The 23,360-nt window shown below is 36.9% G+C and overlaps 1 protein-coding gene across 1 annotated transcript in view; it reads left to right on the forward strand.

The window, feature by feature from the left end:
* The window catches only part of IQCM (IQ motif containing M), a 284,914-nt gene that overhangs the window by 100,576 nt on the left and 160,978 nt on the right, over positions 1-23,360 (forward strand). Inside the window, exon 8 of the mRNA XM_059699526.1 lies at positions 20,491-20,549. Within this exon, the coding sequence (XP_059555509.1) occupies positions 20,491-20,549 (59 nt within the window). The remainder of the gene's footprint in view (positions 1-20,490; positions 20,550-23,360) is intronic.

Raw genomic sequence — 23,360 nt, forward strand, 5'->3', positions numbered from 1 at the left:
CCTGGAAAACTATTGGGTTAATTTTGATATAACATGTAAAATTTTTACTATGGACCTATTTCATTCCTAAAATGATTCTTTATTAAAATTCATCTTTTTTTTGAATCACTGCTTTATTTCTGTTATCATATCTTATGTACATCCTGTTGATCGCCTTAACACCAAAATATTTGTATTAATTCTTAGTTGAAGAACACTAATAGCCAAAGCAATAATCACAATGGTTTGCCCCAAATATAATAGCAACCATTTTTGTAATGGTATATGGACTATCAAGAAAATACTCTCATGTTGGCCAATGGAGAATGGCGACATCTGTTAGGAGTGTGAGAATTTGAGGACTAAAAATTCTGAGGGCAATTTCATGACCACACATTGTCGGTTTAATGAAACAGGACCCGCTAAACAGGGATATGGGAATCTGCGTCTTGAAAATGGATTCAGGGTTTCACTTTAAGTTCATCTGTTCATCAGGGCAAGTTCTAAGATGTCTCTATGTAAACAGTAGAAGAAATGGGATTCTGACATCCTTAGCAACAATTTCTTAAAAGATTGCAAAGTGCCATTTTACAACATTGTGTCTCACAGTGTCTGCATATATATCTGGGTTTATTGCATCTCTTATGTGTTCTCTTTTGGGTATGAATGTGTCTATCTCATCTTTTGTCTTTTTCTCTCTTTTCATATCACCATATTATTTTTTCTTTTTGACTTGTCATTTGTATTGGTATGCATAGGCTGCCATAAAAATTACTACAGACAGCCCTAGCTGATTTGGCTCAGTGGATAGAGCATCTGGCCTGTGTTCTGAAGGATCCTGGGTTCGATTGCAGGCTCAATCCTGGCCCTGGTCGGGGCTCATGCTGGAGGCAACCAATGGATGTGTCGCTCTAACATTGATGTTTCTCTCTGTGTGTCTCTCCCTCTCCCTTCCAATCTCTCTAAAATCAATGGGAAAATATCCTCAGGTGAGGATTAGCAACAACAAAATAATTACCGCAGACAGTTTGGCTTAAAGGCCAGAGATTTATTTTTTAAAGTTCCTAAGTCTGTCAGTCTAAGGCTAGCATGGCTGGTTTCTCCTGAGGCTTCTTTCTCCTTGGCTTGCAAACAGCTGCCTTCTTGCTGTGTCCTCATATGGGTTTTCTTCTGTGTGTTTCTGTATCTATATTTTTATGAGGACACTAGTCATATTGGATCAGTACCCTACCCTTATGACCTCATTGAGCCTAATTAACTCTTTAAAGTCTCTATCTCCAAATACAGTTGCATTGGAGGTTAGGGCTTCAACATATGAATTTTTGGGAGACATAACTCAGTACACAATACCATTAGATAACTGAAATATATTTAACAATGCTTTTTTTCTATTGAGTAGTTCATCTACCATTTTTAAAAACAAATATTGTTTTATGTTTTTCCAATGAAGTAAACCTTTTGAATTTCATCATTTAATTTATGTTGCTAAATTCTTTGTGAGTAAATTTACTAATACTAAATCATTATAACCTTGTTTTAGGCAAGGACATTATATGAATATCATTAAGAAATATTATGAGCATTTTGACAAGGAAATTATCTGAATATTATGTTTCCTGAAATTTTAAGACTTTGTACTCTACTACTTTTAGAACAGATTAGTTAATCACAGCTTAGACAGTTACCTCCAGTTAACAGGATATATATTTCTAATGCATATAGGTGCTTAACAAAAACAATACCCCTGGAAGGTTGTTTTCTTATCTTCCAGTAAAGGTGAAATAAGGAACTTTTACTTCTAAGCCTTCCAGCTCTACCCTGTTTTATGCTAACAATTTAGAGACTGCCCTTCGCTATACAAATAAGTACATTAAGCCGAAACCGGTTTGGCTCAGTGGATAGAGCGTTGGCCTGCGGACTGAAAGGTCCCAGGTTCGATTCCGGTCAAGGGCATGTACCTGGGTTGCGGGCATATCCCCAGTGGGAGATGTGCAGGAGGCAGCTGATCGATGTTTCTCTCTCATCGATGTTTCTAACTATCTCTCTCCCTTCCTCTCTGTAAAAAATCAATAAAATATATTTAAAAAAATAAGTGCATTAAACATTCTTCTCTTGGGAATACATCTGGCAGAATAGATTTGATTGTGGAGAGCTCTGGATGCAACATTGGGGACTTTATTCACTGCTGAGTGGAATACTAGAAGAACAAAGACTACTCACCATGGCTTTGGCACAATAGATGGTGCTTTGGGTATGTGCACCTTTCTAGAGTTTTGGGGATGAACTGAAATGGAGACTGGGTGGGCATTAATAGGCATTTTGCATCAGTGAAGTTAGATGCTTGTATCTTATCCTTGCAAGCCAACTATATAGAAGTGTTGGGAAATGAATTAGGCGTAAGATTCCAACCTTTAAAATTTTTTTCCTATAGGTTCTGCATTTTCATTTTTACCATTGGCCATCTAACTGGCTTCTTTACTAAGGATTCCCCTTTTGCTTATCCTTTAAAATAATAACAGTCCTAGAAGGAATCAAACACCAAGTTTCAAGTAAATTCTTTTTTATATTTTTATTGTGGTAAAATATACATAACAAAATTTACCATTGAAAAATGTACAGTGTGGTGGCATTAAGTGCATCCACACTGTTTTGTAACAATCACCACCATCCATCTCCACAATTTTGTCATCTTTCCAAACTGAGACTCTGTACCTATTAAATACTGATTTTCTGTTCTCCCCTTCCCCCGTTCTTGGGCAACAAACTTTATACTCTCTGTCTCTATCGTTTTTATTTGTCCTTCTGTGACTGATTTATCTCACTTAGCATAATGTCCTCAAAGTTCATCCATGTTGGAGCATATGTCAGAATTCCCCTTCTTTTTAAAAATGCTGAATAATATTCTACATATGAACATACCATATCTTATCCATTCAACTGTTGATGGACACCTGAATTGCTTCTACCTTTTGGATATTGTGAATAATGTCACTATGAACATGGGAATACAAGTATTGTTCAAGTCCCTGCTTTCGCTTCTTTTGGATATATATCCAGAAGTGAAAAATCTGAACCATATTGACTTCCTAGGTTTAATATTTTGAAGATCAGTGACTTTGAGCATTTTCCCATATGACTCTTGGCCATCTGTATGCCCATGTGGGAGAAGTGGCTATTTAGATTCTCTGCCCTTTTTAAATTGGATTATTTGTCTTTCTTTTAAGTTGTATGAGTTCCTTATAAGTTTCGGAAATTAATTCTTTATCCCACTTATCATTGGCAAATACGTTCTCCCATACAGTGGGCTCCCTTTTCATTTCGTTGATGATGTCTTTTGCTGTGCAGAAGCTTTTTATTTTGATGTAGTCCCTTCTCTACAGCTTAGCTGCTCTTATCAACATTTTAATTTGCTGAAATAAGAAAGCTACTGTGGATATGCTTTCTGTAGGCAAAAAAGACACTATCCCTTTTAAGCCCGGATTTTTTGTTTTCTTTTTAATATATTTTTATGCTTATATGTTTTAGTCCCAATTAAATAATAATTTAATAATATTATATGTCTTTAGTTTTAATTTTTTATTTCTGCCACTGCAGGCTTATTGTATTAGAATTTCCAGTTATTTTAAGAAATGGCATATAACCACTAAAACTTCTTTGAATGAAGTTAAAGAAACTGCATGCTGAAGAGAAACTTACTAATGCTACTTTTTGTAGTTTCTGAAGTACTGAGATATTTATAGCCTTAATTATCTTGAAAGATAATATTTATCCAAGATAAGTGAGCCTCTGTGAATATAATTCTTTATGTATGTAACATAAAAATGTAACATTACATTGCAGTACTATATAGGAAAGACCATCTCCAACTATTTTTTGCAATTCCATTTTATAACTCTTCTTTAAAAAGGTTTGCTAACTTCATGATAATATGTGAAGCTATCTTGAAGCCCACAACCTGGAGGAATGTAGTTGTGAGAAACAACTTTAGTATTTATCAAAATCAGAGATGCAAAAATTAATGTATTTATCAATGCATTAAAATATGCTTTTAAAATAATATAAAAACAAATATTGACAGAAATTTTGGAAAATAGTGAATTTCTAGCTAATATTGGGAAGCAATATTATTTTTTCCTATGAAATATAAAAGTTTTGAATTTTTATGAAAAATGATGTATTTACGTTGACATATACATTTAATACATCTATAAAATTTACATAGTTGCTGTTAAAGCCCACATCTTGATAGTTATATTGTCCTGCATCAGTATTTTCTGGGTCTAAAGTGCATTTTATAAGTTTTGTAATTCTAGATAAAAATTCTTTACTCTTGTCCTAGTTAAGATACTTATTGGGAAAAGTTAAGGAGGTGCTCCATGCAAAATTTTAGCAATAAATAGGGTAAGATACATAGTCAGAAGAAATTGGTCAAGACTCATATTCAGCTTGACCAAGATGGCGGCATAGGTAAATACCGGAAATTGTTGCCTCGCACAACCACTTCAAAAAACAACTAAAAGACGGAATGGACATCATCCAGAACCACAGGAAGGCTGGCTGAGTGGAAATTCTACAACTAGGAGGAAAGAGAATATCATACCCAGACTCAGAGGAGGCGCAGTGCTGAAGTGAAATACTAAGGTGCGGAGTGCACGCGGAGCGGGCTGGAGGCGGAGGGCGCGGTTGTTGTTTTCAATCGGGAGGGTGTTTCAGACTCTGAGCTCCAGATCCGGGCGAGTCTCTGAGGACCCAGACTCAAACGGGAGAAGCGGGACTGTCTGGCATCGGTCAGAACTCGAAGGCAGCTTTCTCTCTGAGGTTTGCAGTGGTTGCTGGGACTCTGTGAGGCAGAGCCCCTAGGGACGGAACTGAGAGCAGCCATAACTGCTCGCTCCGGCCGCCCTGTAGATCCCCGGGGACTCGCCCCGCCCAAGCCCTGCGCAGAGCCATTTGCCGGATAGCCTCAGACAAACGCTAGATTAGCACCGCCCTAGAGATCCAGCACAGAAGCCCTCCCACTGAAGACACAGCGGACTCTCATAGCCAGTTACCCTGGAGGTCAAATCACCCCCGGTATTGCCAACAACAATCAAGGCTTAACTACAACAAGACTGCGCACAAAGACCACTAGGGGGTGCACCAAGAAAGCATAAAAAATGCGGAGACAAAGAAACAGGACAAAACTGTCAATGGAGGATATTGAGTTCAGAACCACACTTTTAAGGTCTCTTAAGAACTGTCTAGAAGCCGCCGATAAATGTAGTGAGATCCTCAATAAATCTAATGAGACCCTCAATGTTATGATAAAGAACCAACTAGAAATTAAGCGTACACGGACTGAAATAATGAATACTATACAGACTCCCAACAGCAGACCAGAGGAGCGCAAGAATCAAGGCAAAGATTTGAAATGTGAAGAAGCAAAAAACACCCAACCAGAAAAGCAAAATGAAAAAAGAATCCGAAAATACGAAGATAGTGTAAGGAGCCTCTGGGACAGCTTCAAGCGTACCAACATCAGAATTATAGGGGTGCCAGAAGATGAGAGAGAGCAAGATATTGAAAACCTATTTGAAGAAATAATGACAGAAAACTTCCCCCACCTGGTGAAAGAAATAGACTTACAGGTCCAGGAAGCGCAGAGAACCCCAAACAAAAGGAATCCAAAGAGGACCACACCAAGACACATCATCATTAAAATGCCAAGAGCAAAAGACAAAGAGAGAATCTTAAAAGCAGCAAGCGAAAGATACTCAGTTGCCTATAAGGGAATACCCATATGACTGTCAGCTGATTTCTCAACAGAAACTTTGCAGGCCAGAAGGGAATGGCAAGAAATATTCAAAGTGATGAATACCAAGAACCTACAACCAAGATTACTTTATCCAGCAAAGCTATCATTCAGAACTGAAGGTCAGATAAAGAGCTTCACAGATAAGAAAAAGCTAAAGGAGTTCATCACCACCAAACCAGTATTATATGAAATGCTGAAAGGTATCCTTTAAGAAGAGGAAGAAGAAGAAAAAGGTAAAGATACAAATTATGAACAACAAACATGCATCTATCAACAAGTGAATCTAAGAATCAAGTGAATAAATAATCTGGTGATCACAATAGAATCAGGGACATAGAAAGGGAATGGACTGACTATTCTTGGGGGGGAAAGGGGTGTGGGAGATGTGGGAAGAGACTGGACAAAAATCGTGCACCTATGGATGAGGACAGTGGGTGGGGAGTGAGGGCGGATGGTGGGGCGGGAACTGGGAGGAGGGGAGTTATGGGGGGAAAAAAGAGGAACAAATGTACTAATCTGAACAATAAAGATTTAATTTAAAAAAAAGACTCATATTCAACATTTTCATGATGTTTTAAAGAAAGCACTTCTGACGAATGAAGTATTTGGATGTAATGTTACTTAGATTTACCAGTGTACCACCACTTGACCACATCACAATCCCATCCACACTGAATCATATACAAAAATAGGATATTTTTAAATTTATATTTTTGGATCAATTTACTTTTATAGAGAAAAATCTTTATCTACATTTCTCATTTCTTTTATTATAAAAGATAATTGAAATTTTACTTTTGGGAGTTACTTCACTGTCTGTCTTTGCTGTGCAAGCCAAAAGAGCCAACCAAATTTTCTCAATAGATTGACTCTTCTTTTTGAGATTGTAAGGTATTTGAGGGGCACTAGGCCCACATGCATTAGTAATAGAGCCTACCATGGTTCTAGTTCTACAATTGCCATCCACATGTGCATTTTTGTGAGATAAGCTGGAGTGTGATTGTTTCCAAAACCTGGATGAAAGAATGAAAACTTGTATGTGGAGAGCATTAGAGCAGATACTGGCTTAAGGGAGCGAACATTCTGTGCCTGCCCTGGGAACTCCCCCTCCCCCACCCCCCTGGGAAGCTAGGTATGCTTGTTCTCTAGTAAAGGGAACATTTAACTAAATTTCTTAAAAAGTAATGAAAGAGAACAAACTGTAAAAAGGCAGGCAAAAGAGGCCAACATCTGTTGCTGAACATGTCTCACTTGACTTCCTTTTAATATTCTTAGGAATAAATTTATGAAGTAGGAAAGGTTCAGCACTAATTAGCTTATTTTCATCAAACAAAATGCACCAGACATGGATGTTGAATATGAATGAAAACTTTAGTAGCAATAATAAGTAGACATAGAAAGTGCCAGTGGTCATAGAGAGTGCTGATATTTAAAGTTATGGTCACAGGCTTTAAGTATTGCTGTGGCTGTTAATATTATATTGACATAGCCGAAACCGGTTTGGCTCAGTGGATAGAGCATCGGCCTGCGGACTGAAAGGTCCCAGGTTTGATTCCGGTCAAGGGCATGTACCTGGGTTGCGGGCATATCCCCAGTAGGGGATGTGCAGGAGGCGGCTGATCGATGTTTCTCTCTCATCGATGTTTCTAACTCTCTATCTCTCTCCCTTCCTCTCTGTAAAAAATCAATAAAATATATTAAAAAAATATTATATTGACATAGATTTGCTGTAATTTGACTTTTTAAATGATCAGAAAAAAGTGTTTAACAAGTCCAAGTGTATTCATTAATTGACAGATGCAATAGATGCAAAGTTTTCTCTTAAGTTATACACCTTTAGGCTAATAAGATGTTAGAATGATTTAGAATAACAAATCTACAGCTACTCAAAGCAATGTTTTGCAGTACAAGCAACGACTATAGTAATAGTTGCAGCTTGTAGTGGTTGTATAGATCCAAAACCCTTTATTAGAAATTCTTGTAGTCTGATGTATTTTGGAATTCAGAAAATTTCAGACTTTAGAAAGGTAAGATGCTAAGTGGATCTTCAATTAAAACTATAATCAAAATATGTTAATATTTTTCAGTAAAGCATATACTATTCTCATTAAATAGGAGATAGAGGTCATTCTATTGACCTTTTGTTGGTTGGTTCAAGTCAGGTTTTGCCACCAAAAGGTCAGGCGAACTAATTTTGCCTCCATGTGTCTTATGAAAAAATTGTTGGTTTTCAAAGGTTTTTGGATTTCTAAGTCTCAAGTAAGGAATCATATACCTGAATAGTAACAGTAGTAGTAATAACAATAGTAACAATGGTGGTAGTAGTAGGTGAAGATAGATGGGGAAGAGGAAGAGGTAAGAACACACATATTGTTAGTTGCATAAGAAAAAATATCGTGATCATATAGTCATTGTTCTTGATTTTTGGTGCAAGCTATCCTGGAATTAATGGCGAAGATGTCTATTTATGTGATTCCCCGTGGCAAAACCAGGCTGATGTGATCACACATCTCTGATAGACGCTACCTTTTATGGAGTTCTTCCCTGGCCCCCACCTGAAGAGCACCACTGCCTGTATTTCAGTGTATTCCAACATGACAGCACATTATTTATGTCTTTATTGGTTTACTGTTGGCCTTCCTCACTAGAATGTCGGCTTCACCAGGCTGAGGATCTTCAGATCCCTGATGCAGCCCCGCTGCCTAGCATAGTCTCTGTCACACAGCATAGGTTCAGAAAATATTTGCTGAATAAGTGGATAAAAGGAACGCAAAAGAGACCCACAGTCCCAAAACAGTGAAAATCATAGCCATGATATTATTAGGGAAGGAAAAAGGGGAAAAAATAATGATGTTACATAAATACTGCTATAATTAATATTTTCTACGTTAACCAAAAAGAGTGGCATAGTTCTTAATTATTTATTCTGAAATGGACTCCCCCCCACCCCATTCCTCTTCTCTGGAGTCAGTGGCCACTCTCATTTTGTCAGGCAGTTCTCCTATTGGTTTCTTTTTCTGTTTTTAAACCTCTTCCAATACTCTCCTTAGAAGTCCCCTTTGAGGCTGCAGGCAAGGTAGCTTTCTTTCATCAGCTGATTGGAAAGGAACAAATCTGTCCCAGGGACACAAGCCCAAAACTTTGGGTTATAGGAGATCCTGGTATTGACAACGAGGTCATAGATACTGAAACCTACCTAGTTGGTAGTAATCAGGAGGCTTCATACATTCTCATTCAGTTATTGCGTTAGGAAGTTATCAAGCAATAGAGATCTTATTAGTGATAAAAGTCTGTTTCAGGAGGCTATCTTTAGTGATTGATTCCTAATCTGATTCTACTTTGATCCTTGAATCAAACACATAGGACATCTTTTCATCTCAAATTATTTGTATTCTTCTTCTCTTCTTTCTTTCCATATCTGTTACCACATATTTATGAACATTCCATTAAGACTTTTAACACTAGCCTTCTGTCATTTGTTAAGATAATTGTTTATATTCCTACCAGCAGTGGACTTGGGTTCCCTTTTCTCTACATCCTCGCCAACACTTGTCATTTGTTGATGATAGCCATTCTGACAGGTGTGAGGTGATACCTCATTGTTTTTTTAATTTACATTTCTCTGATGATTAGTTACTTTGAGTATTTTTTCATATGTCTCTTGGCCTTCTGTTTATCCACTTTGGAGAAGTGTCTATTTAGGTTCTTTGCCCATTTTTAATTGGATTGCTTGTCTTCTTTTTGTTAAATTGTATGAGTTCCTTGTATATTTTTTTATATTAATCCTTTATCAGATGTATCATTGGCAAATATGTTCTCCCATGCAGTGGGCTCTCTTTTCATTTTGTTGATGGTTTCTTTTGCTGTGCAGAAGCCTTTTATTTTGATGTAGTCCAATTTATTTATTTTCTCCTTAGTTTACTTTGCCCTAGGAGATGTATTGGTAAACACATTGCTTTGAGAGAGATGGGAAAGCAGACTGGTGCAGCCACTGTGGAAAACAGTATGGAATTTCCTCAAAAATTAAAAATGGAACTCCCATTTGACCCAGTGACTCCACTTCTAGAAATATATCCTAAGAAACCAATCAGAAAGAATATATTCACCCCTATGTTCATAGCAGTGCAATTTACAATGGGTCCATCAGCAGATGAGTGGGTAAAAAATTTATGATACTTTTATACAATGGAATACTATCTGGCTATAAAAAAGAAGGAACTCTTACTATTTGCAACAGCATGGATGGACCTGGAGAGTATTATGCTAAGTGAAATAAGCCAATCAGAGAAAGATAAGTATCACATGATCTCACTCATTGTGGAATTTAATGAACAAAATAAACTGATGAACAAAATAGACCCAGAGATATAGAACATGGAACAGATGGACAAATTTTAGAGGGAAGGTGGAGTGAGATTAACCGAGGGAATTTATATGCATATGCATAGCCCATGGACTCAGAAAATAGTGCTGTGAAGACCTGGGAGGGGTGGATATAGGGTGGAGGGGGTCAATGGGGAAAAAAACAAAGGGGGCATCTGTAATATTTTCAACAATAAAGATAAAATAAAAAGAAAATAAAAAAATAAATTTTTAATAAATTATGCTTGCAATACATATATTTTGAAAAAAGCTTGGATGAGCCAAAACAAGGAGAAAGTCAACCATACTTATAACAATGAATGCTTTATAACCTTGTTTTTTTCCAAAATACATTATGAACATTTTTCCTTATTAATATATATTTTTACCATTAAATTGATGGCAACGACATTTTATTTGGGGATATAATTCATCTTTGCTTATTTTGGCCTTTGAACAAGTTTTAATTGAATATGGTGCACTATATTTGTAGTTAAATGTTTATACATATTCTTAATTTCCTTAGGATAAGTTCCTTCCAGTGGACTTTTTGGTATGCTTCCCCTCTTTTTTTGCTTTGTCTTTTATTATATACTGTTAAATTGTCCTTCAAAAAATTGCTGGTTTTGGATTTACATAGATTTTCACTGCTTCTTCTAACTCAAAACCAAAAATACACAAAGAAATAACAAACCAATTACCAGCTAAAATTAGATAATCATATATGAAAAGGGCTTAGCGTAATATGACTGGATTACAGTAAGAGCTGATTATAGTACTTTATTGTAATTATATACATATAATTAATTATAGCTATAATTAATATCTTTATCAAATTGTTAAAGAATTCATTAAAATCCTTTCATTAAGAATTTATGATAGCTTATAAAATATTTACAACATGAAATATTATACATGTAAAGAAAAAAGGGTTTGTGGAAAAGAGAATAAGAAAGATAAAGTTAAGATTTAGGTACCTGGCCATTGTTGCTCAGTGGTTGAGCGTGGACCTATGAACCAGGAAGTCACTGTTCCATTCCTAGATGGGGCACATGCTCGGGTTGTGGGCTTGATCCCCAGTGTGGGATGTACAGGAGGCAACCAATCAATGATAATCTCTCATCATTAATGTTTCTACCTCTCTCTCCCTCTCCCTTCCTCTCTGAAAACAATAAAAAAGATATTAAAAAAAGATTTAGGTAGGAACACAAAATTCATAATTTGGTACTTCATTATAATTATATGCATATAATTTTGTATATTATGTTATTTAATAAGTAAGCCACAAACAGCTATGTGTGTTTTAGCAGTTAATAAAAAAAGATATAATTCATAGTCACTTGATTCAGGGTATTTCAATAAAATAAAAGCAAACCAGAAATATGTACCAAGCAGATGCTTATGAAGATGGTACTATAAAATAGCCCTAGCCAATTTGGCCCATGGATTGAAGGACCCCAGGTTAGATTCCCTGTCAAGGGCACGTACCTTAGTTGCAGGCTCCATTACTGGCCCTGGTCAACCAATTAATGTGTCTCTCTCACATGGATGTTTCTCTCTCTCTCTGTCTCCCTCAGCCCCTGATTCCACTCTCTCTAAAATTCAATGGAAAATATACTTGTTTGAGAACTTTTTTTTTAAAAAAAGATGGTACTGTAAAATAAATGTTGTATATTATGTACTCAAAAAATATACTTTCAGAAAATGCAGTAATATACTGTAGTTAACTCTTGAACAATGTTTGGATTAGGTGCACCAGTCCCTGAGCAGTTGAAAATCTGTGTATAAGTTTTGATTCTCCAAAAACTTAACTACTAATAGCCTACAGTTGACCAGAAGCTTTACTGATAACATAAACAATTGCTAACACATATTCTGTATGTTACATGTATTATATACTGTATTCTTATAATAAAGGAAGATAGAGAAAAGAAAATATTAAGAAAATCATAAAGAAGAGAAAATACATTTGTAGTGCTAGTAAAAAATCTGCCTATAAGTGGATCATGCAGTTCTAACCTGCATTGTTAAAGGGTCAGCAGTGCACCACATGTTAATCATAAGACCAAAGAAAAATTTAGTGGAAGTGGTTTTACAAGGGTTGGAAAACTTGGGGAGTGTGAGTTGTGGTGGAGGTGATGTGGAAACAATATGGCCCAGTATTCAGTTCTCTGCAGGTTTAGTTTAAATCAGAGGCAGATTTTAGGACATCTTGAGGAGTCGGGGAACACCCTTCAAGACTTTCCCTCTCCATCAGTCAACAGCATTGTTATCATCTGGGAAATGTAGAACCTCAGGGCCCATCCAAATCTACTGAATTAGTATCTGTTTTTGATCAATATCAGTAATGATTTATAAACATATTAAAGTTAGAGGAACACGGTTTTAGATAAGTGCAGATACTCCATGTTGAGTTTAGAGTCATGTGGTAAGATAGGAATATGTTTTCTTGTGAAAGCTGAGGAGTAAAATAATAACCAATCAATTATATTAGAAACACGGTCCCAAGTAATGAAATAAAGCTATAGTGAATGTTAAAATTGGCCTGGGAAAATATGTCATATATTTTGATAATAAAGCCTCCACCCAAACAGATTAATCTGGACAATTTTAATAAGCTCATATATCCATCCAGGTATATCCTGAGTCTCTAGAAATCACACATTTTAGAGTTTGAGAAGAACATTAAAGTTTGAGATGCAGATGCACTGTTTTATCTAATCAACACTAATAAAAGAGAAAAATGGTAATTGGCGTACGACGATACCCTTTTCATTGGCTAATCAGGGCTATATGCAAATTAACTGCCAACTAAGATTGGCAGTTAACTATCAACAAGATGGCGGTTAATTTGCATATGTAGGCACAATGCAGGGAGGCGAAAGGGAAAGCAGGAAGAAGCCCCCTGCCACTGACAGTGATCGGAAACCCAGCGGGGAGCTAAGAGCTGGGGGGCAGGGCAAAGGCGGCCCTGGGGCCGTCTTTGCCCTGCCCCCCAGCCATGATCGGAGAATCAGGTGCCTTTTCCGCCCTGGCCAGTGATAGCAGGAAGTAGGGGTGGAGCCAGCGATGGGAGCTGGGCACGGTCGAAGCTGGCAGTCCCAGGAGTTAGGGGCCCCTTTCCTGGGCCTAAAGCGAAGCCCACGATCACAGGGCCGCTGCAGCTATGGGTCCCCGCTGCCCGGGCCGGACGCCTCAGCCAGAGGCGTCCGGCCTGGGCAAGGGGCCGATCCTGCGATTGGAGGGTGATGGGGGTCAACGCCTGAGGGCTCCCAGTATGTGAGAGGGGGCAGGCTGGGCTGAGGGACACCCCCCCCCCCTACACACACACCCAGTGCATGAATTTCGTGCACCGGGCCCCTAGTTCCTTATAATAGAACTTCGAACAAGGAATGACAGTCAAGTTGTAGTTAGGGGTTGGGGCACTCTCATCCAGGTGCATTGATTGGAGGTTCTAAATCCCATTATGATTAAGTGCTGCTGACTTTCTACAAAATCATTGGATCTTTTCTAAAGAAATAAAAATGAGAAATGAAATTGCTGAGTGCCAATCAATTAAATATCTAACATAAATTCCAATGTTGTTTTGTTCACTGTATTCTGATTTTTTTTGATTAAAAATCTGCCTATATCATCGATTTCACCTTCTAAACAAAATTATAGGTTGAAACTGAATCCCAGCTATCTCCTACCTGTGAAATCAAGGTAAAGATATTAAAATTCTCAGCTTCCTTAGAAAAGGTGGTAATTTAAATATCTATTTTTGCAGAGTCTTGATGAAGATAGAAGAAAATGTATAGAAAGCATAAACTAGGTTCTAATAATTAGTTATAACAATTAGTTCTGTGTTGCAGTTCTTCATCTACAAACCTCATGATGATAATCAAACTCACTATTTACAATGGATTTACATAGAAAAGGATCCCAAACTAATGCACAGAAATGTAAATATATCATTTAGTAATAACTTTAGTACATGGGAGGCTACCTTAAATCCAAAGGGGGAAACCTTTTCAAAATCAAATGAACACCTATGTCTGCTTAAGCATCAGCTTCAACATCAGAATGAACACAAGCATGTTAAAATGCCGCCAAATTTTAAAACAGAAACTCCTCTTCTCAATTTGAACTTTTACAAAAGCTATCTTTAGTGTTGTAAGTATTATAGATGATCCCATTGATATCCTTCACCTCCCCCACCCCCACCGCCAGGCCTTCGCCACATTATTGTGTGTGTCCATGGGTTCTGCATACATGCATATACATTCTTTGGTTAATCTCTTCCTATCTCTCCTCCCCTTCCCTCTGAGATTTGTCAGTCTCATTCCGTGCTTCTATGTCTCTGGCGCTTTTAATTCTAGCTGATTAAAAAAGGTGAGCCACATGTATTTATAGATTCATACACTTTAAAACATCATGCTTTCAGCATCTGTACCATATTATTTTTTAAATTTATATTTTTATATATTGATTACACAAGACAGTACATTATACATATACACATCTACCTATATACCTATATCTTAAAGAATAATAATGAAACAAATACTTACAAAGCTTAAGAAGTAGAATTCTATTGTGTCTTTTCCTGGGGAAACCAATCTTCCTAATTTGGTTTCTTTGCTTTTCTCTAATTTTAGGACACATATCCTTAATTAGTATTTTGCTTACTCTTGTATGTTTTTAACTTTATGTATATGGAATCATAATGTCTTTTTTCTCTTTGCCTCAACAATGTATTTTCGAGATCCACCAGTCTTCGTGAATATCTATGTGGGTCTCCTGTGGCTCGCTCATTTTCACTGATGCACAATGTCCCATTGAATGATTACACCTTTGAGGTGCTGACTGTTTAGTTATTTCTTTTGACTCCTTCACTGCACATTTTCTCATGTTTAATGATCTTTCTGATTGTGATCTCACTTTTTTTGATATTTTATTGTGAATTTGTCTTCTAAAAATGATTGATAGTTGCTTTTACCAGATACTCTATGGCACTACTAACGTGGAACCACTTGATTTTAAATTCTGCCTTTCTTTTGGAGAGAAGGTTGTGGAGCTTTGCAGGTAGTATGAATTGAGGCCCCCAAATCCATGTGAATGAGGTCTTTTCACCATAAATTACTGGTGGTGGTGGGATTCTTTATTCCTTCTCCACCCAAAGCCAAGGTCACGGTAGATATGGTTTCATGGTGTCTCTTTCTCATGCTCCTCATTTCTTTTTTTCTCTTTCCAGGAAAAATTTAAAATTCTGGTTTATACTCTAAGAATACTGTACTTCCAGTAACTACATTTTATGGGAGTACTCTCAGCTCTGACATTCCATATTCTGGGTTCCAGTGTTTGTCTTCGAACTTTAGGATAAGTAATTCATTAAAAGTCAGGCTCTTCTAGGTTGTCAGGAATTACCATGAAACCCCTAAGGCAAAGACAGCATCTAAAACTCATACAATACTCAATTCAAAACTTCTTGTTTTTGCCCTGAAATGAATGCTATTACTTTCCCATCAGCTCAACCATGCATTTAAGATATGCTTTCCTTTTGTTTTTAGCATTTATTATGGGATTATGCAGTGATTTGTTACTATGAACATATTTCTGGAAACGGCAGCCTTCTTATATAATTTACAAATAGGTTTGAAACCTCTGAGGGCCTTACATTGGGATGTAAACTTCCCTATCCAGCTCCTTTCTACTCATCAGTCTTTGTATTGTTCCCTATGGTATGCTTAAATCCCTAATATAAAAGAGTAAAATTCTTACAATTTTGATTTCCCTTGGAGGTTAAAGAAACTTTGTGTACTACTGGTAAATGAACAACCTATGCTTTGTTGGGTCACCTTCTCCAGTCTCCCCTAATCTGAAGGTTGAATGGCTTGTTGAGGCCACGGCCATTACAGGGTGACCAACATTAGCTTTGGGATCCCTCCATATCTCTTAGGAAATGTAAAGGAAATATCACATAGAGAACACTTCCAAAATGGAGGCTTCTCTGGCTCCATGAGGAGATTCTTGGAAACTGTAGGTTTCCTGAGTCTACTAAAACTCCCTGGAGGTGGTTTTATGTCTTGCATGCAAACTGTCCTGTAGTTTGTGTTTGCTTTTGGAAGTACTATAATTCAATAATGCAAAGATATTGACTTGCGAAGTCCCAGAATGGTGTGTTTGGTGCCTTCTGGTTTTGCATGTATGCCTGTTACTGGCATTTTTCTGTTTCAACCATTTCTTATAGAAGAAACGGTAGCAGTACAAGGGATGCAGATCACTGCTGTTTTACAGAAGGTGCTAGTGACATGACTGACTTCCGCCGGGGAAACACAATTGTTAATATTCAAGATTGGCTGAAAGAGCATTTCAGTTTATTTCACATGTTTTCAGGTGTAATTTGTAGTTTTATATGAATACGTTAGTAGTTTTTTCTTCACAGTTACCTATTTTTAAATAAATCTTTCATTTTACCCTTAATGGTATATTTATATATGCTTCCAGTAGGGTCAACAATGCTGTTAAAAACTATGAACATTCTTTGCTGCTTAGAAAACACACTTTAACTAATTTTGGTGGTAAGTTCTGGAGGTGTAATATGCCGATTATATGTTACTTTTTAATAAAAAACACTAGAGGCCTTGTGCATGAATTTGTGCATCAGTGGGGTCCCTCGGCCTGGTCTGTGGGATCCGGATCGGGCTGAAATTGGCTCTTCAACATCCCCCGAGGGATCCAGGATTGCTAGAGGGTGCAGGCCAGGCCTAGAGACCCCACTGGTGCATGATCGGGGCTGGAGAGGGATGTGGGAGGTTGGCCAGCCGGGGAGGGACCAACAGAGGGCACCAGGGTATGTCCAGCCCATCTCATTCAGTCCCAATCGGCCGGACCCCAGCAACAAACTAACCTACCGGCCAGAGTGTCTGCCCTCTGGTAGTCAGTGCATGTTATAGTGACTGGTCAACCGGTCGACTGCCCCCTGGTGGTCAGTGCACATCACAGCGAGCGGTTGAGCGGCCTTAGCACGTCATTAGCATATTATGATTTGATTGGTTGAATGGATGACCTGATGACCGGACACTTAGCATATTAGGCTTTTATTATATAGGATATCCCAAAATTTCACACTAATAGTAATATAGAAATATACCTAGTAGTAAGAATAAAATCAAAGGTTTCCTTGGATATTTCATATATAGCTAATCAGTGCAATAAGTTACTCATTATACAATGAAAGAAATTAGCAGAATTATCAAAAGGGACAAAATAAATTCTATGAGATTTGGAAAGAAGTGTGGAATTGATGAATTAGACAGCTGCTTCTAAAACAAAACTTGATGTATAACAATATTGTATGGATGATCAGAAGTAAGTTTGAGGCCAGTTAAATTGTGAAATTTGAGAAAAGATGTGGAGGAAAGGAGTCTGAAAATTGGTTTTAATGGGTGTTGTTAAAAATTTGATGATTTTGAAATGAGGGTTTAATAAATGACTTACAATCTTCAGCCAGGTATTTAGAATGTGTCACTTCAAATGCGTTGTCCTGGGGAGACTGAGATATTGAAGAAATTTAAAGAAGCAGGTGGCAGTTGAAAGGAAAGATTTTTGAAAGAGAATGGAATTAAAACACTAAGGCAGAATGGACTTGAGATTTGACTATATAAGTATATAGAAAGCAAAGAGTGAGAAAAAACAAAACAAACAAAACCACACATCCATGAATCCTAAATAAATGACTGCTATTGACTTTGCAAAATGGAGAGAAAAAAGTTTCTAAAACCAGGTAGGAAGAAACACAATGGAGGTTGTGAAGGCAATAGTTGTAAGAGAGTAACTGGAAAAAAAATCAGAGAATGTGTTGATAAGAAAAATCCTCAAGAATGTTTGTCTGCGTCTGTTTTACTTAGCAGCCTTCACTTGACACCCTTCCTCATGGACAGCATAGCATGCTAGTACAATTATTCTGGCCAAGAAGGAAGCAGTTAAAAAATAAATTGGCAAATGTAAATAGTAGTATCACATAAGGACAGTGTGTTCCAAGCCAAGCACATTGCTGTGTGCAAAAGGATGGAATATATAGGTTAGAAATTAATTGTTGTAGCCACTGGTATTTTTGTAGCCATGAACATGTGTCATGAAACATCTTGAGAGCCATATTTAAAATATAGGTCCTGCTCCATGATTTATCCTCACCTAGATGTTGCAAATAAATTTTTAAAAAGCACATTATTCCTTAGGATGATTGTTTACTCAAAAAGATACATGATCAGAGAATTCTAAAAGTAACAAATACTTGAGAGATGATGTAAACTAATTCTCAAGGTTATTGTTGCATTCTAACATAACAATAGAAGAAGAGTTACTCTTTTATCTTAAAAAATAAATGACATGAAGTACAAATGAACATAAATAAGTTAGATTGCATCTGAGAGAGCAGTATTAAGACAGAATGAAGGATTTATGATTTGTTTAAAGTATTTAAAACAATCACTCAGTGTCTCAATACAGAGTATGTTTGCAACACAAACACAATCTTTCACTTTTCATCTTTGCATCAATCCTTTAGATACATATCCTAGGTTTTTACATAAGAGACTTACTTCTTTGGCTCCAATTGTCAAATAGTGATTACAAATATATTTGAAAATTAAAAAGCAAAACTAAGCATTTTTTCTTGAGGTGTATGAGCACACCATATATCAATAGGAAAGACATATTCTGTTACTGACTTCTTATAGATTCTGAGGGAGAAGACAGCACCAACAATCCAAAATCCATTAACTCTTTACTAATTTATCAAGATAACCTAAAATTCCTCTCATTGGAGACCATGTTTTCAAAAGCTGTTCCTTGCAAAATAGTTGTCATGACAGATTACAAAGTGGATATGCAGTCCATCAATGCCTCTAGGTATCAGTTTAACGCCCGGATCACCCCGAGTGACCAGAGACACAACGGCCCAGCTATTCCGAAGTCTCAGAGACCTGAAGTGGGCCTGCTTTTGGCTGACGTTGAAGGGTTGTATAAAAAAAAAAATCCACACTAAACACTCTGGTGTGATTGTTGAAGAGATGCTCTTGAGGCTGACTATTACCTATACTGTAGAAATGGGAGACGGTGACGTAACCACGAAAGGATGTACATCGAGTTTGATGTAACCCGAGGACTGCCTATACCAGGCTTCTTTTGAAAAACTCAAGTTTGCTTCTGTTATAGACATTGTAAGTGTTAGAACTAGTATGACTTCTTTGTTGCCTTGTGTATCACTTTGTCAGGCCTGCCATAACGAAATACCGCAGACTGTGTGGAATATACAACAAAAATTAATGTCCTCATAGTTTTGGAGGCTGGGATTCCAAGATCAGATGCTGGCAAAGTTGGTTTCTCCTGAGGCCTCTCTCCTTGGCTTGGATGGGTAGCTAGCTGCTGCTTCCTGTGTCCTCACGTGGTCTTTTCTCTGAGTCCATGTGCCCCTGGCACCTCTTGTTCTTTTTACAAGGCCACCAGTCTTACTTGATAGGGCCTCACCCTTATGACTTCATTTAACCTTAACTTTCCCCTGAAAGACTGTGTTTTTAAACATAGCCATGACATTGACTAGGGCTTCAGCATACGAATTTGGGGAAAACATAATTCAGTTTGTAATAGCTTGACAGCTAGGACTTTGAGAGCCAAATCTGCGTGACACATCAAGAAATATCAGAAAATATTTCACATTATTGTTTTATACATATATCCCCTTAACTTGATTTTGTTATTTTCTTTTTCATATGTACTGTATGTTTTGAGAGCTTGTTTGGAGGTTCTAGCAGGGGAGCACAGCTACTTGTATAACCTTTACTGAAGACCGGTCCTATTCTCATGGGGAGAAGGTCATCCTCTTGGACCAAGTGCACAGCTTCCAGAGGGCGCACATAGATTGGTGAGGGAGAGGGGGTCATGGCCTAGCTGGCCAGATTGCCTGGATCAACCCTGTTGATCAATGGCATGACAGATGTTGCAGCCAGAACAACCTTAAATCCTACTGTATATTTTGTAAGCTATCTTAAGTCTTTTTTTTTATAAGACAGAAGACAAGTGAGTAAGTAAATAAATAAATTCTCTTCTGATATAGATTTGTATGGATATTGCTCACTGAAATGATCAATAGGAACTGTTTCCTTGGATGTCAAAAGATGCTGGAGGCAGCTCAGCAATCATAGTCCTCTGTGTATACTTACAAATTCTTATCATTGTTTAGGCATATAATAGATACTATAACAATGGTTTCTTCTCCCTTTGATAATATAACAGAATGTCAATAAAATTAAAATTTGCCGACTATGACATTGTTATCCTACTTATATTAATTCTTCTTGCTCCTATTCTAGAAATCCTTTTTGAAAAAAGAACCCATAATTTTAAAGCCAGAACCACCGTCACCACCCAGGTACACCTTTTATTTTCATAGCATACAAGTATTAATGTGCTTGCTTTGGGTTTTATCTTAAGTCTCCAAGTTTAAAGAAATAGGCATTTTTAGTATTTCTTTTCCAATGTTCCCATTCCATTTAACTAAGACCAGGGGGAAAAAACAATTTTTTTTCAAGTGTATTAATGATCATTCAGTAGGTCAGGCTGCAGGTTACTATATGGTAGGTAGAAAAAGCAGTGTGAACAGTACTGCATGATGTTTTGTTTATTAGAAACTGTGTACTACAATTCACTGTGGTAGAGCATCTTTCAATGGCTATGAGGGATTCTTAAGATTGCTTTGCTACTTTATGTGGGAAATTTGTCAACTAACATTTGTGAAAAATTACTGATTTTGAAAGACAGATTAGAAAGTGAGATGAAGAGAAGGGATAGTAGAAAGTTAACAGTGAAGTTGCTACAAAGGACACATTTTGTGTTCCCTGGTAATATAAGTCATTAATTCATTAAATAAGATTTTAGTACTGATGAAGTGCAAAGCACTGTGCCAGGCCATATAGATGAAAATAGAAAAAGGGTAAAACTTGGAGACTGAAGTTTGTCAAAAAACAACCTGTTTGGAGTTCTATCTCCTCAGTAAGTACAGGTTTATTTAAATACTAGAGGCCCGATGCACGAAATTTGTGCAAACAGCTCAGCCCTCGCAGCCCAGGCTGCCTTGGCCCTTGAAGCCCCAGCTTCGTCCAGAAGGTCATCTGGACAGTCATTCTGCCATTTGATCTAATTAGCATATTAGCTCTTTTTATATAGGATTATATAGGATGTTATTTAGGCTACTTTTTCTTACCTGACATCTTTTTGTTTTTTATGCCCCCTCTCAATTACTCAAAATGTGTGGCTACATAAGGTCCATACCAGTCCCTTGTCCACAATTCTAAAATCCAGAAAGTTGCAAAAACTAAAACTGATGCCAACGAAGGTTGTGCCAAAACTCTAGTGTCAAAATCATCATAATTATGATTACTCATAGTTTTTACTTTTCTCATTTCATTTGAGTATTCATGTTTGGCATACATATTAATATTAATTATATTAGCCTATTATAACATTAACTTAATGTTAATGTGTTTGAATGGAGAACCCTGCCCCACACCCTGCTTGAATGTTATGTAATATATGGTATATATGCTATATTAATTTCCTAATATTTGAAAAAAGATAATTTCCAAAATCTATTCAGCTCTAAGGTTCAAGTACTGTGGAATTGCACTCTATGGTGAATCTAGGCTGAAGATGATGATGAAGTAGTACAACACGATTATTTAAATATCCTGTATTTAAATGTTCAATTTTAGTGATCAGGACTTAATAAACATGTCAGTCTATCCATGGAAATCTTAGAAGACTAAGGAGTGGAAACTATATCCCAGAACTAAGGGATTCACATTACAACTAAGGACAAAAAAGACAACAACCGGATTCACTCTAACAAAAGCATAAAACTAAGCTTCAACAAGTCTAAGATGATAAACCAGTAATTTAGCCACCACCTAGAATAAAAGGAAAAAGCCAGCATTCTTTCATGGTCAATAACAGAATGCAGAGTCTCTATAATGTACTATGTTAATTACACAATAATGCTAGCCATGCCAAGAAATAGGAAAATCTAACATCAAAAAAGATATCCTGCCTGACTGGTGTTGCTCAGTGGGTGAGCATGGATCTATAAAGCAGGAGGTCATGCCCTAGCTGGTTTGGCTCAGTGGACAGAGCATGGGCCTGTGTAGGGAAGGGTACCAGGTTCAATTCTGGTCAAGGGCACATGCCAGACTTACAAGCTCAGTCCCCAGTAGGGGCCTGCAGGAGGCAACTGAGTAATGATTCTCTCTCATCATTGATGTTTCTGTCTCTTCCTCTCCCTTCCCCTCTGAAATCAATACAAAAATATATTTAAAAAAATTCCCTAGTTACTGGAATTAGCAGACAAGTTCTTTAAAGCAGCTATTATAAATGTTCAAGAACTTTTTTTTTAAAGATGTTCATAATAGCTGAGTATCCCATTCCAGAAATAGAACCTATTTTAAAAAGTCAAATGAAAGTTCTAGAACTGAGAACTGTAGTATCTGATATGAAAATTTCATTGGCTGGGTAGATCAACATGTAGAGAAGACAATAGAAAAAATAATTAAATAGATCAATAGGACCAAACAGAAGAAAAGAAAGCAGTAATTAAGAAAATAATGAACAGAGCCTGATTGACCTATATTTTAATATCAAGCGGTCTACCATGTGAATTGGCATCTTAGAAGGAGAAAAATCGAATGAGGCAGAAAAGGTAGTTGAAGAAATAGTGGCTGAATTTTCTCCAAATTTAATGAAAAACATCTTTACATACCCAAGAAGATCATCACATTCTAAACAAGGTAAGTACAAAAGCAAAGCAAAACAAAACAAAAAACCCATAGTTAAGTATACCACAGTCAAACAGATGAAAATTGAAGTCAAAGAAAAAAAGTTGGGAATAACTAGAGTGGAAAATATACATTGTACAGAGGGTTACATATCTAGGGATGATGGATGTCTTCCCATCAGAAATGATGGAAAAAAACAGGAGGCAATGAAATTGTGTTTTAAAGGACTGAAAGAAAAAAATATCAAGTGATAATTCTTTATCTAAGGAACTATCTTATAGCATTAAGTTTGAAAAGACACATTTTCAGCTAAATTAAAGAAATGAGAATTTATTGACAGCTAATCTTTACTTAACAAGGTAAAAGGAAGCTCTTCATGCTAAAAAGAAATGACATCTTATGGAAAGTTGACTCTA

This window comes from Myotis daubentonii, chromosome 5 (assembly GCF_963259705.1).
Source record: "Myotis daubentonii chromosome 5, mMyoDau2.1, whole genome shotgun sequence".
NCBI classification, from domain to species: Eukaryota; Metazoa; Chordata; class Mammalia; order Chiroptera; family Vespertilionidae; genus Myotis; species Myotis daubentonii.